General features: G+C 38.2%; 1 protein-coding gene and 1 long non-coding RNA gene across 2 annotated transcripts in view; both read left to right on the top strand.

The window, feature by feature from the left end:
• LOC134001007 (protein jagged-2-like) overlaps window positions 1-3,906 on the top strand; it is a 67,231-nt gene extending 63,325 nt beyond the window's left edge. Inside the window, exons 25-26 of the mRNA XM_062440542.1 lie at window positions 2,583-2,742; window positions 3,392-3,906. Coding sequence (XP_062296526.1) covers window positions 2,583-2,742; window positions 3,392-3,906 — 675 coding nt within the window. The remainder of the gene's footprint in view (window positions 1-2,582; window positions 2,743-3,391) is intronic.
• The window catches only part of LOC134001035 (uncharacterized), a 267,716-nt gene that overhangs the window by 70,105 nt on the left and 181,764 nt on the right, over window positions 1-15,847 (top strand). The window lies entirely within an intron of this gene.

Here is a 15,847-nt window from a genome sequence, read left to right on the forward strand (position 1 = left end):
GTGTGTGTGTGTGTGTGTGTGGGAAAGAATGAGGAGCGCTCGGTTTCTTCTGAGCTGTCCCCCCCCCCCCCGCTTTAGCTTCACTGTTGTGTTGTCGCTGCATCAAGTGTGCTTCGAAGGCAAATCCACAGATTTAAAGTAGTTTAAAGTCAAATATTTTGGGAAGAGATGTTCAAACATGCTTAATGGTTCTCTGCGGAGTCAAGTTAGTTTTCTCAGCAGATGCAAAGACGTAGAAGAAAAAAACACTTGTTGCAGATAGAATCAATTAGCAGCGTCTAAATATTTAATGCTTACTCCATCGAGCTTCACTGTTGTGCAAAAAACGATTAAAAACACATCAATGATTTACATGTTCCTTCATTAATACGAGTTCATAACGAAACAATAGCACATAAACTGTCCGGCTGCCAGAAATACTACTAGAGTACAAAATGTGGATTCATCCACCACTAAAAATAGTCCCTAATAAATGTTGCTTTTTCTTCCTGTTGGAGTAACGATCGCTAAAAACGTCCAGCTGCAAAGACAATGGTCAAACATTTTAAGATGCTATTTCCATTAGGATACTATTTTCATTTAAGTCTTAATGTTAGGGTCAGTTTGAGACAGATAGTTAATGTGTTAGCTATATTTAAAGGTGAAATTTAAAAGCAGGGTTAAAACAAAACATTCATAACATCCAGGTGAAACACACAAAAGTGATGGAAGTAACTGTATCAAGAATGAAATGAATTAGTTTAAGACTTAAAAGTTAAAATCCTAAAGGTTTGTTACACAGAAACATCTCATGAATTTCACTTTCAAAAGAAAACAGTTGGCAGGAAATTAGTCCCTAATAAATGTTGCTATTTCCTCCTGTTTGAGTAACGATTGCTAGAAACTACACTGTCCAGATGTTTGTGTTTCGCCCAGCTGCAAAGACAATGGTCAAATAATTTAAGATGCCAATGCCAATAGGATACTTATGTGAACTATTCTCATTTAAGTCTTAATGTTAGGGTCAGTTTGAGACAGATAGTTAATGTGTGTTAGCTATATTTAAAGGCAGGGTTCAAACAAAACATTCAAGTGATGGAAGTAACTGTGTCAAGAATGAATGAATTAGCTTTAGACCTAGTGGTTTGTTATACAGAAACATCTCAGAAATTTCACTTTTCAAAAGAAACTAGTTGGCAGGTGATTGGATGAACCATTTGTGTATCACTGTCTTAACTTTGTGAGGAAGCTGGATTTGCAGCACTGATTGGTCCAAAACCACCGGCGGTTCAGACCACAAGCTCATAACTTGAAGCCTGACAAGATGCATCCTCGGGTGATCTTACAATGTTGTGATCTTGTAAATCTAGTGAGTTGCAGCCAGTTACAGCCGTAAAGAATTGTTGAATTCTTAGTTTAGGAAAGTTATAAAAATCATCAGATGCATCCTCTCTAATTCTGATGGTGACAAAGTTTTAAGGTCAGGGGGTTTCAGCACCTTTTCTTCTTGTTTATCTTGGTGTACCTGTGTTCAGCTATCAAATAAATACAAAAAACAACAACAACAATAATCATAATAAAAACAGAAAGATAACAAAGATTCAGATTCAGCATTCAAAGCAAATTTAATTCATGTCGGTTCCTCTTTGCTGTCGAGGTTGAATCAGCAGCTCTGTGTGGTCGTGATGCTTGCTGTCAATCATTGTGGTGGGCGGGGTTAGAGGTGTGTGTGTCTGTGTGTGTGTGTGTGTGTGTGTGTGTGTGTGTGTGTGTGTGTGTGTGTGAATGAATGAATGAGCTGCTGATAACCTCAGGAAAAGAAAAAAAAAAAGAGGAGTGTTTGTCCCCAGCCGAACAGAACAGGGAGAACAGCTGGCCTCTTCTCTATTGCTCGTCTTAATGAACTGCACAGCATACAGCTAATCCCCCCTCTGACCCCCCCACCCCCACCACCACCACCACCAACTCACCTCCCTGCTCTCACCTTATTAGGCAATTAACTCCACCCTCTGTGGTCTCAGCAGGGGTGGTGGAAGGGTTAGTTTGGGGGGGGGGGGGTGAATACAGCCTGCCAGATGTTGGATGAGAATCTCTTTTATTCTGAATGTGAATGAGTGTTTCTTCTCTCTTTTTGTTTTGTCCTGCGTAGCCTCGAGCTAAACTCTGACCATTTGGCAAAATAGGCCTAATTTTCTTTCTTTCTCTACTGTACTGATCTGGTGTTCTTTTTTTCTCTCTCCATCTTTTCACCCACTGACTGCATCACTTTATAGACTTTATTTTTCCAAAGTTTTGGCTGAGCTGTTTGGTTCCTTGTAATGAAATTTAAAAGGACACTTTTTTTGTCTGGCAGCTACCACACAGTCTTACCAAAAAGAGTGATTATGTAACTTTAACCAAAAAATAAAGCCAATGAAAAACTTTCCATGATGAATTATAACTCAATAAATCAGCCACATTTCAACTTTCTACAAGCTGAAATGAAATGAAGTACAAGGAAAGATTTACATGTATAATAACTATGATTTCTGTCTATTAAGTAATGGGAAATACTGATCCCTCTTTCTTTCTCTCTCTCTCTCTCTCTCTCTCCATCTCTGCAGTCCTTCGAGCAGGACGGACCGTCGAAGGAAAGCAACCGCGGGCAGATTCAGAAGGCGGCTAACGGCGTCATCGGAGCGCTCTCCAAACGGCAGAACAGCACCATCATGCTGGCTGTAGTGGAGGTCAAAGTGGAGACGGGGCTGGAGAATCAGTCTGATGGTGAGTCACATGGTCACAGGTGTTTTATTAAATGGTAAACATGTGGAGAACTGGCTAATAAGATAGGTTTGGTGCTTCTCTGTCCAAAGGCACATATATATTTTGTCATATTTTATAGAAAATGCATGTGTAAAATCAGCTCTGATATGTTGGTGTAGCTTCACTCAAAGATCGGATGTAGGGGAAAACTGCTAGCTTAGTTCCTCAAAGAGCTTTCCATCAACTCCAATAGCTTCAAAGCTTTGCACGCCAGCAGCAGTCTGACTCAGTGATGCATGAAGTCATATCTTTGAAAGCTGAATTTGTTTATAACTAGTTTGCTATCTAACTAAATACGATGAAATCAAATGTTTCCTGCTGCTATCAGTCTGTGTGCTAAGCTACGCTAGCAGAAAAGACAGCAAATGAGCAAGAAACCTGCTAACATAAAGAGTAACTTAACACTAAATGCCTTTTTATATGAACAGCTACTATATTATAGGATCAGTTTTTGAGGTTTCAGTCTTCAGTGTTCATTGCAGCAGCAGAAAAAGTTGAGTACTTCAGGCCTCAAGGAAGTCAAATACCTCTGTTGTCGTGACAACAATAATCTGGTGGCTCTGAATGTGTTTCAATCTAAGAGCGTGTAAATGTCTCCTCTCCTCTTCAGGTTACTTGGTCCCGGTGCTGTGCGTCGTCTTCAGCGTCCTCTGGATCTTCTGCATCGTCGTCTGCGTTTGGTGGACGCGCAAGAGGAAGAAAGAGCGCGAGAGAGCGACCCGATCCGAAGACACGACCGTCAACAACCAGCTGGAGCCGCTGCGGAGCAGCGCCCCCAAAGACAACCGAGACAAATACATTCAGTACGAATGCAAGAAACTGATGGGCCCGTCCGACAGAGCGTGCGACGGGGCCGAGGGCGAGGAGGAAGGGGAGCAGGAGGCGGAGCAGCAGGAGGACGACGAGGAGAGGGCGATGGGGATGGGGGAGAAGTGTCCACCCGTAAAATGCTCGATAGCGGGGGGGCAGGACAGGGGGGGGATGGGTAAGGGAGGGGTCATCTGCACGACGCGCAGCGGTCCGGCCAAGGCGCCGCACCGGACGGCGTACAGCCCCAAAGACAACCGGTGTAAAAACCTGAACGCCGCCAAGCTCAGCGAGGACATTAAAGACCATTATGTATGAACGGATGAGAGGAGGAGGAGGAGGAGGAGGAGGAGGAGGAGGAGGAGGGACCTGCCTGAACCACAGAAAAAAAAACTGCGATGTCTTCAATGTGTCAGACATTTCAAACTTTTTAAAAGCACCAAAAGTGAAGATTACAGATTTTTTTTTTTTTTTTCGTCACACTTTATTATTTAACTTCTTCCGTCTGCAGCACGGAGGTTTATTTTACCAAAAAAAACAAACACAACAAAAAAAAAAATACAGAAAAACAAACAAAAAAAAAACCCACAAAAAAAAAAACAAACACGGAAAATAAACATCACAGCTTTTCTTGCATCGCTGGATTTTCATTTTTAATCGTCACGTTGTTGGAATCAAGAAGAATTTTTTTTTTCAGTGCTCCTGATTTTTTTTTTTTTTTTTTTTTTTTTCCTGTTTACAAACTGCGTCGTCAGAACTAACACTCACCACTTTTCTTTTTGACATTTTTTTTGAACATTTTGAGATCTAACTGAACGTCATTTGGCTGGCAGCTGTCGTTTCTACTGTTTGGTGCATTCGGTTCCTGTTTGCCTTAGCCCAAACCCTGCGGGCCTTTTCTACACTGTCTTGATATCCTGTTTATTTTTTTTTGTTTTTTTTTGTTTTTTAATTTAATGAAAAATCCTTTAAGAAAAAAAAAAAAAAAAAAAAAAAGGTTTTATATACATTAAAGTCCTTTTAAAAGTTGGCACAGAGAATCCACTGTATGATAACTTTTACTGTATGAGCATTTTTTTTTTTTTGTGTTTACATTCATAAAAACATCTTTTCCATATTGTGTTAAAGCTTAAAGGTTCTTACAGTACGTACAGTATATCTTTTTTTTTTTTTTTTCAAATGTCACTGCTTCCTGCGAGTCTAGATGATGATTTATTTTTTTCAGTATTTTGCTTTTTGGTGGGATAAAAAAAAAAAGTGCCTTCAGCTCTTTTTTTTTCTTTCTTTTTTTTCCTTTTTTCTCTCCTCCTGTAGAGTTTATGCAGAATTTTAAAAAAAATACATATAAAAGGGAAAGATGTCCTAGTAACAACTCTTCATACAACAGTAAAGGTTATTTTCTTTGCAATGTAAATATATGTAAATATGAAAAAAATGGCTGTGTATATTTGAATTTAGTAACTTAAGTGATGCTTTGTATCATAGTTATTATTAAGGAATAAGATTGTTTTGTGGTTGTTGTTTTTTTTTATGATGTCATTCCGTTTATTAGTGTCTTATTGGCACTATGACAGGTTTTATACAGATGTTTCGGACTGTGTCCAGGGTCCCACTGAGTCATGAGCGTTCAGAAAAAGTTCATGATTGTCTGTCTTGATGTGTTATAATTATATAATATTTGTTACAGCTGTTAAAGAAACACAAATACAGAGTTTGGAAAGCTGTTTTTGTTACGCCTGCTTAATCATTGTGAGAGATTATTATTCGACACACACAGGCTGTGATAATTAAAACAAGCTTCCCTCCCAACAAGACATATTATGTGCAATTTAATGAAGACTTCCAGGAGGATTAGTTTAAACCGCAACAGTTTCATGTTAATTATGAATTTCAATGGCGAGTTGAAGTATCTGAGAGTTCAAATAACTTTTTTTTAAGAAGCTCCTCTACACCCACAAATCATATGGGCTTCCCTACAAATGCAAAAAAATAGAAAAATAACCACAATCATTAATTTCAATTGCTAGTTCCAATATCTGAGTGTGCAAATAGTGTTTTTTCGCAAAGCCCTTCGACACCCACGAGTCCAAATTATGTGTGGCACCCCTCCAAAAAGCAATCAAAATGTCATTAATTCAATGTTTTGTTTAGTTTTTTTTTTAAAGGCTCTAAAAATTATGTTTTAAATCAGTCCAACAGCAACTCTCGGAGAAAACTGTTAACTCCTATAGGTCTCAGAGTTTTCTCCACTTCATTTCATTTCATGCTGGTGTTTGTATGTATGTAAATATTTAAACAACACTCTGCTGTCATCCTGCATAGTGACGGGAACTCCAGCTCTGTTAAATGAGTCAGATAATTCGGCTCAGCTCAGCAATAAGAGTCCAAACAACTCTTTATTTACTTTTTTTTTTTTTTAATATAACAGCCAAATTTAACATTGTTTTGACCTATGATTGGTATGTGTGCACATGTATCACTTAAATTATTACAGTGTATTAAATATTAAACCTTATAATTTCCAGAATACCATCATTTTACATTATGTTTGGTATTAAAAAAAACAAACTTAAATAATATAAAAAACATCACTTTTACATGTGTTTTTGAGCTTTTTTTATTTAAACAGTGTCAGGCCAGTGTTAAAAATGCTGAATGAAATGTGTAAATCAACAGTAACTGTAGACCGCCAACCCCCCCCGCCCTCCCCCAATCACCCCCGCCACTTTTAACCTAATGGTATGATCTCCGTCTGTCATCACACATAATACACATCAACATGACATTATGTATTATTAGATATTCAAGTGTTATAAAAAGGAAGAATAAGTGCAATTGGCTCTCAGACGGAGCTTATTGTTCACTTAACGGAGCCGAATCATTCAAATCAGAGCATTAGAGCACCGGCACGCGGTCAGCTGACTTCCTGTAGATGACAAATATCAAATATGAACATTTCAAGATAATAGAGAAAGCGAAAGCTACAAGTTTAATTTTTTGGTTTAAAATGATGCCACTAGATCCATATTACAGTTTCTTTCTCCACTTTTTGCTCAAGCTGTGTCCAGAATCACTCCTTCATTGACGCATTCAATACTCCTCACATTAAAAAAAATCTACATTTACTTAATAGTGAGTGAAATATTGAGATTTATGACACTTGAGTATCATCATTTAATACTCAACAGATATTTCAAAATCAGAAATTATGTCAGTAGAATTTTTTTTTTTTTAGCCACTAAAAATTCTTTGTTTTTAGTCCATTTTGGGTGAATTTCTGTATGTATTTGAGTGTAGGCTAAAAAAAATGCAAATTAGACAATGTTCTTTGACAGCATCCATTTTTAATTTTAATTTTGCTCCAAATTCAGGACTCCAAAGCACCAAAGCGTTGGATCTATTATTTATTTTCAATACACGCTTATTGGGTCACAGGGTCCAAAAACAGGGTCCCCTTCTTCTTCAGCCTGCTCGAACACTTCAAAGTTATAAATTCACCTTTTTACAGTGTGGTGACAGCGGAGATGCCACGCAGGGCAGCGGGGTGTTTACTGAGTAATAATAACCCTTTCATGACGGCGATCATCCAAGACACTGAATCCCCATCGGAGACAAATAAACAAAACCAGTGTGTGTGTGGTTTGATTGGGAATCTCGCAGCGGATGAGTGTGTATCCTAAATTATTTCCCCCCCCCTTCCGCCACCGCCGCCGCCTCTCCTTGTGTATCTATTCTGGTCTAATGAAGGGAACAAGTTGTATTGTTGTTCATGTTGTTGTTGACTGTTGTGGTTGTTGTCCAGTGTTTGTAAAAGAGTCTAAAGAGAGTTTCTGCACTATGAGAACACAACAGGAAGAGTTAAACATTAGCATTGAGAATTTTAAAAAGAAAAGAGTCAAATATTGTCACTATTTGTGGATTAATATTATGTTTTCATTATTATTTTATGTTTTTTTTCTTGTTTTGTTTATAATGCTGATGCAAAATCATGAAAAAACTCAAATTCATATTCTGTCAGTAAATGTTACATTGTGTTAGCCCCTCGAGGCTGAATGTGCAGAACATTGTAATTATTTTGTACAAAATTTGGTAAAAGTCTTGGTTTGTTAGTGGAATTTTTTTGTTTGTTCTTAGAACAATCCTATTATTTATTAAAGTATTTTATACCAACGTTTGTATGTTTGTTGTCTTTTCTTTAATATATTGAGATGAAGTTTAATTTGTGGATTTTTATAATTTATTGAGCAAACAGGTAAACACCACATAATGCATACAGACTACAGCTCAGAATACAGTAACACATAACAGGAAATGAGGAGTATGGCATAATAAATGACATGCAAATAATAAGAATATAAATAAAATGAATGGTAAGGTAAAAAGAAAGGGAGAAAAAAGTGGTTCATATATGTTTCAGTGGCAAATACTGTAAGTGTTGGCAAGATGAGCAATTCAATAATATCTTTAAACTAGATTTAAAAGCAGCATCAGGTTTGTTAAAATGTACATTTAGTATTTTTGTTGGTTTTATATCATTTGAAATGACATTTGCACCATTTTTAACCAAACATAAGATTGAATGTTCCTGAAAATGTCAAATGGTGTAACCACAAAATAATGATACATATTACATATTTTATCCATCTAGAAAGAAAGAAAAAAGAAAGAAAGAAAGAAAGAAAGAAAGAAAGAAAGAAAGAAAGAAAGAAATGAGAAAGAAAGTTGAATAAAGAAAAAACAAAGAACAACAAGTAGGAGGAAAGAAAGAAAGGGAGGATAAAGAGAAAGAACAAGACAGAGGAGAAGGAAAGAAAGAAAGAAAGACAGAAAGAAAGAAAGGAGGAAGAAGAGAAATAAATAACTAAAAGTAGGAAGAAAGAAAGAAAGGAGGAAATAGAGAAGGAACAACAAGAAGTTGGAGGAGAGAGAAATAAAGAAAGAAAGGAAGAAGAGAAAGAAAGTTAAAAGGAGGAAAGAAAAAACAAAGAACAAGAAGTAGGAGGAAAGAAAGAAAGGGAGGATGAAGAGAAAGAACAAGACGTAGAAGGAAAGAAAGAAAGAAAGAAAGAAAGAAAGAAAGAAAGAAAGAAAGGATAAAGAGAAAGAACAAGACGGAGGACAAGGAAAGAAAGACAGAAAGAAAGAAAGAAAGAAAAGAAAGAAAGAAAGAAAGAAAGAAAGAAAGAAAGAAAGAACGAAAGAAAGAAAGAAAGAAAGAGGAGGAGGAAGAAGAGAAATAAATAACTAAAAGTAGGAGGAAAGAAAGGAAGGAAGAAAGAAAAAAGGAAATAGGGAAGGAACAACAAGAAGTTGGAGGAGAGAGAAATAAAGAAAGAAAGGAAGAAGAGAAAGAAAGTTAAAAGGAGCAAAGAAAGAAAGAAAGAAAGAAAGAAAGAAAGAACAAGAAATAACCACAAAAGAATGATAAATATTACATATTTTATCACCTACAGTGTATTTAAGTGGACTTATACTAATAATGACTTAATTTAAAAATGTAAATATTTCCTGATTCCATGGTTACCAGATGAAATGTAATATTTAGAACAATTGTATTCCATTACCTTTATTTAATATAAAGTTATAATGTAAGATCATGCCAAACTAGTTGATATGGTGTTTTATTGACAATTTACTGTTTTTAAGCAAGTTGAATTATTTGGTACAAAGTTTTTATGGTGTTACGACCCCTCCCTTTCTGCTCGCCATCATGCAGTTGATTACTTCCTGCAGGAGTTGGTAGTCAGGGAGGGTCGTTAGGGCAACGGGCTGACACCTGGCTAGGCCTCTACCAAGGTGATAAATGCCAGCCTGGTCTCATACTCTCTCTCTCTCTCTCTCTCTCTCTCTCTCTCTCTCTCTCTCTCTCTCTCTCTCTCTCTCTCTCTCTCTCTCTCTCTCTCTCTCTCTCTCTCTCTCTCTCTCTCTCTCTCTCTCTCTCTCTCTCTCTCTCTCCTCTCTCTCTCTCTCTCTCTCTCTCTCCTCTCTCTCTCTCTCTCTCTCTCTCTCTCTCTCTCCATCTCTCTCTTAGGCTCCACGCCGCTACAGGTTCAGGGTTCATTTTGGCGTTTTTTCTTTTACACTCACACTACACTACATTCACCATTGATGCCACTACTCTCCACACCTCATGCTTTCTGTAGATATGTTGTTTAAGTTACAATAAAACATTTTCATTTGTCACTTAAAATCCTGCCAGCTTGTGACAATGGTTACACCACTTAGACATTTTTGCCATAATCCTCTAATATATTCTTTCAAAATGGATTAAAAGCAGAAATTTGATGCTGGGTCCACAAAAAAAGAATGTGTGCAAGTTATTCATACGTTTATTTTCACATTTTAACCCTCCTGTTGTCCTCGAGTCAAGGAAGGAAGGGAGTAAGAAGGAAGGAAGGGAGGGAGGAAGGAAGGATGGAAGAAAGGGAGGAAGAAGGAAGGAAAGGAGGGAGGAAGGAAGGAAGGGATGAAGAAGGAAGGAAAAGAGGGAAGAAGGAAGGAAGAAAGGGAGACAGAAGGAAGGAAAATAGGTAGGAAGGAAGGAAGGGAGGAAGAAAGAAGGAAGAAAGGAGGGAGGGAGGAAGGAAGGAAAGGAGGAAGGGAAGAAATTTGACTAAACCACATGGACACAAAAAAAGTAAAGTATGTCAACTTTACATAAAGAATGACCAAAAACATATCAGATATTGTACAGCACCATCCTCTGAGTTATCATAGTAGCAGATCACATATTTGAGGTTACAGGAGTATGTAGAGTTGACAGCTTCAGAAAGTTGAGACTCCAGATCAGTCCAAAAAACCTTTGGGATATTTCACAATCCAAAAAACAGGTGAGAGATTGTTTCTGTCTTATATTTATATTTAGACCCGTTCCCCTTAGTTACTGTTGCTATGTCAGCCAAACTCTCTAGTGTTCTAGAATTGCAAATTATCAGTAGACCCGTTCCCCTTAGTTACTGTTGCTATGTCAGCCAAACTCTCTAGTGTTCTATAATTGCAAATATCAGTTTACAGTGATAAGAGTCGTAGATTTTCACTGCTGGCAAACAATTAGTTCATAACGTTAGATAAAGGAAGCCAGAAGCAGCTTTGTCACTCACAGATTTAATCAGCTGTAGTTTATTCGCAGTTAACGGTTAGATCAGAAACCCTAGCTTAAATTTAACCCTCCTGTTGCCCTTGAGTCAAGGAAGGAAGGGAGGAAGAAGAAGGGAAGGAGGAAGGAAGGGGGGAAGGATGGAAAGGAAGAGGAAGGAAGGAAAGGAGGGAGGAAGGAAGGATGAAGGAAAGGAGGGAGGAAAGGAAAGGAAGGAAGGAAGGACGGAGGAAGGAAGGAAGGAAGGAAGGAAGGAAGGAAGGAAGGAAGGAAGAAAAGGAGGAAGGAAGGGAAAAAGGATGGAAGGGAGGTGGAAGGAAGGAAGGAAGAAAGAAGGAAGAAAAGGAGGAAGGAAGGAAGGGAGGAAGGATGGAAGGGAGGAAGAAGGAAGGACAGGAGGGAGGAAGGAAGGAAGGAAGGAAGGAAAGGAGGGAGGAAAGGAAAGAAGGAAGGAGGAAAGAAGGAAGGACGGAGGAAAGAAGGTAGGAAGGAAGGTAAGAAGGACAGAGGAAAGGAGGAAGGTAGGGGAGAAGGAAAGAAAGAGAGAAGGAGGGAGGGGGGAAAGAAGGAAGGAAAGAAGGAAGGAAGGAGGGAAGAAAGGAAGGAGGAAAGGAAAGAAGGAGGGAGGAAGGAAGGAACAGTTAAAACAGACAGGGCCAATTTGCATAAAAATGTGGGTCCAAAAAAACATCTTATATCTTTGTTTTCTGATACAAAGCTCAGTCAGTGCAGTGTGACGTAATAAATGTAAAATCAGAATAATATCTATGTCAAACATAACAATTGGAAGAAAGTCAAAGCTCCAGCATTTGAAGCAGATGAAGCTGTGCCAGAAACCTCCACTCCTGCTTCTACAAACATAACAATTTGTTTTTATCTTCTATTTGAGAAGGAGAACCGATGAGTGATAAAGTCACATCAGAAAAGAACGCTCAACCGCAGCAGGAGAGCCACGACGTTAACCTGAACTCAGATAGTCATGTGACTCAGGAAGCAGAGCAGCGTCATCCAACAACCAAAAGATCAGTGGTTTGATCCTGAGGTAAAGATACTCATCCTCCAAATGACTCGAGAGATTAGATCCTGATGAGCAGGTTGGCACTTCGCATGAAGGTCTCTGTCATCAGTCTCTGTCATCAGTGTGTAACTGCGTGTGAATGAGTGAATGATGACATGTAGTGTAAAGTGCTTTGTCTATTTTAACATCCATGTAATAACATCCTGCATCAATATTACACCACCCACACAGTGGATGTGACAGTCCTGAACAGTAACCTGTAAGACTGTAGTAATACAAACTTTACTTTAACTACAGTAAGTAATAAGATGGTTGGACATACATATATCGCTGTTTTTAATTCTTTGAAATCAATATTTTTAATGTTCTCTTTCGACGAGTATCAATCCTTACACGCCAATTTATTGTTGCTATGATTGAACAATCTGTTGTTGTAATGTTGCATACACTGTTTTATTGTATTGTTATTTTTATTTTCTTAGGTTTGTTAAAATGTACATTTTGAATCTTTGTTGGTTTTATGTCATTTGAAATGACAGTAAGACTGAATGCTCCTGAAAATGTCAAATGGTGTAACCACAAAAGAATGATAAATATTATATACTTTATCACCTACAGTGTATTTAAGTGGACTTATACTAATAATGACTTCATTTAAAACATGTAAATGTTTCCTGATCTCCATGGTTACCAGAGTAAATGTAATATTTAGAACAATTGTATTCCATTACCTTTATTTAATATAAAAGTTATAATGTAAGATCATGCCAAACTAGTTGATATGGTGTTTTATTGAGAATTTACTGTTTTTAAGCAAGTTGAATTATTTGGTACAAAGTTTTTATGGTTACACCACTTAGACATGTTTACCATAATCCTCTAATATATTCTCTCAAAATGGATTAAAAGCAGAAATTTGATGCTGGGTCCACAAAAAAAGTTATTAATACGTTTATTTTAACCCCTTTAAATTTGACAAAACCACATGAACACAAAAAAAAAATCATTGACCTTTATAAGTAATCAGAGGTTTCAGAGAAAATAGTTGAATGGTTCAGTAATTTATTGCTTTTTTGTGTGATTTAAATAGAGAGTTCAGTTTGAGGAGGAAAGGTGCAATTTTAGGTAATGAAATAGAGGATTTGACCATTTGATGTCTTTATATCCCATACATATGAACACTGTCCATGCAGCCAATCAACCATATCCCAATCTCCCGCTTCATTTAGCGCCAGGCCAATGAGGTGAGCCCCTTCGCGTGCCTCCATCTGCCCCTTAATGACACAGTGGGAAATGATTAACATTATCCCTCCCTGCATGAAAGCCTTCCAGCAGCTGTGCTGGATATCCACAATGCTTGGCGGGACGTTATGTGCCGTGCTGTGTGTGTTCATTAACCCGGCAGTTGTTTCGGGAAGAATGGGAAACGTGTCTGGAATCCTGGATGGCGCGGGCGCTAGGGTCACATGCATGTACAGTGCATGATCGCTGTCGACCTACTTGGAGGCGAGTATGATGAAGGAGAGCGGGAGATGATTGTGTAGTACGAGGAGGAGGAGGAGGAGGAGGAGGAGGAGGAGGAGGAGGAATGAGTGGCGGCGTTAGGATCGCATGTCTTCCTACAATGCAGCATGTAAGCTAATACCAGATTCCAACAGGAGCTGGCTACGGTGAAGGCTATTGATCCACAACACACACACACACACACACACACACACATACACACACACGTTCATGTTTCCATGCTGCATGTTCGGCATCACATCGTTCCAGTGCCGGAGAGTGTGTGGAGCTTTTTGGAGTAGCACAATGAAAGAGACCTGCATCAAACAGGCACAAATCATTAAGCTCAAATCAACACCTTAAATGTTCATCGTTGACTTTGGAAGCAGCTACTGTAAAAAATAACCTCACTACATTGTCTGTTTAGTAGCTTTTCTGGAGCTTTCAGTTGGATCTCATGATCTGATTTGGCTCAATTGTTATGGAGTAGAAGATGTTCCAGTAGCCATTTTTTCTGAGCACTTTGAAGACTTCTTCTCCAAGTTTGAGCATCTATAATTCAATCATAACTGCACATGATACCTCTATCAGCTGATGGAGATTGTGATGCTGCTGAGCTCCAGATCAGCAACTTAATGGACCTTGTGATGAGATTATTTTATCAACTGTTTGTTTCCACAGTCAAAAATGAATTTTCAAGCTCAACTTTCAAGCCTACATGCTCAGAGTTCAGTGACACTGAGTTCATGCTCAACAACATGCATCCAAAATGTATCTTCTGCTTTATTAATGATCATGCTTATGTTATTTTTTCTTTAACAATTTATTTCCCATATCATATATTCAGTATGTGCTGCACCATGGCTGCAAGCATCACAGTTCGGTCCTTACAATTCGTGATTTCTTGTTAAATGGTTGCGATATTTGCAAGTTACAATTAACAGGCTATGGAAGAGAAGTATCTACTTTAAAAAATAAATAAATAAATTATTGTATGACTTATTTATTAGGGACAGATACAATATACATTGGCTAAAACAACTGTACGATGAAAGTAACACTGTATATATTAAATACAATACAGCGCATGATAAATAGAAGATAAGCAAAGTAAAACATGATACACAGTACAATAACATACACATAAAAGTAGACATGGGTGCAGGTTTGTTGCTGAGTCTTTTAAAAGTGGTGAAAAAAACGTGTGCAGCAAATTTCAGGTGTTCAGGTAGATTTTCTCCTTTCACAGAAAAAAACCCGCCTGACTTGATACAACCCGGTGATGTTTTGATGAGACATATTTTGTTCAGCTTTCATCTTTTATCTGCAAAATATCAGCTGAACATTTTCCTTTTTTGTTTATCACATTCTCAATGAAAGCCACGCTCCACTAAACCTGGAAAAAACACCTGGAAAACACAGTCATGTAATTAGCAGTAATTTAGAGAAGCTGTTAGTTAAATATATTAAATGGACTTTCATATTGCATCCAAACCTTAAAATCTGACATCTCTCATTCCATACTTTAATTAAGAAACTAACTAGTATGTAGATGTCTAGATTTTGATACTCTCCTCCCCAAAATTAGTCAGTTTAAGTTAATAGTTGCAGGATTTACCAGTGTTTAGTGTCCAATCAGGTTCCTTGCTGCCATGCTCGGACAACCCAAACTGACCATCATGGTTTCGCGCTCCATTTGATGCTCGACGTCTCGGATCATCTAAACGACCGACACAAAGCGGTTTCCACGGCGACGCGACGAAGGTTTCGCTTGATGTTTAACCGAAAGTCTCGCATTTTCTGCGTCCAAAAAGGGACAAATCACTGTGGCAGATAATCTACTGACAACACACATGGCTGTCATACCACAGTCACCGAGCATGCAGCGATGCAGGATCAGCCTCGTTTCAGGTAAGTCAGCTGGTTCACTGGAGCAAAGACGCCATAATGGATGAACGGATGGACAAGCCTAGTGGTTGTACTCTAGATAACCCTGCTTTAAAAGTCAACAAAGGCGAGATAACTCTGTTATTTATTGTATTTTATATTGATTGATCTCCCAAAAACCCTTGCCAAAAACAACAGAAGCTCTGGCTGGTAGGTGGGTTTATCACTAGAAGATTTCTGGTTCAAGTCATCTCTTATTTAAATACATTTAACCATGATTAAAAACAGGAGAAAGGTACTTGTATCAAACCCCATATCAGTGAAATCTCCAGTGATGTTGTTTAGCAAATTCCTCCAAAATAACTTGTACTGTTTAACCCTCCTGTTGTCCTCGAGTTAAGGAAGGAAGGGAGGAAGAAGGAAGGAAGGGAGGGAGGAAGGAAGGATGGAAGGGAGGAAGAAGGAAGGAAAGGAGGGAGGAAAAAAGGGAGGAAGAAGGAAGGAAAGGAGGGAGGAAGGGAGGAAGAAGGAAGGAAGGTTAATATTTCCATTCTTGAACTTAAACTTGAGACACTGCAGATGTTTTACTCTTCTGTAAAAAGGTAGTAGAAAGTCCAAACACTGTAGTTCCCAATGCAGATGTACTTTTAATGGCACGTTTAAAACACATTGCTCTTCTTCAGAGTCTGAAGAGTCTTTGGTCCTGCAACTGGTTTAAAGTGTTTTGTTCCAGATGTGCGCGTCTATCACACACG

The sequence above is a fragment of the Scomber scombrus genome, chromosome 19 (assembly GCF_963691925.1).
Source record: "Scomber scombrus chromosome 19, fScoSco1.1, whole genome shotgun sequence".
Classification (NCBI taxonomy): domain Eukaryota; kingdom Metazoa; phylum Chordata; class Actinopteri; order Scombriformes; family Scombridae; genus Scomber; species Scomber scombrus.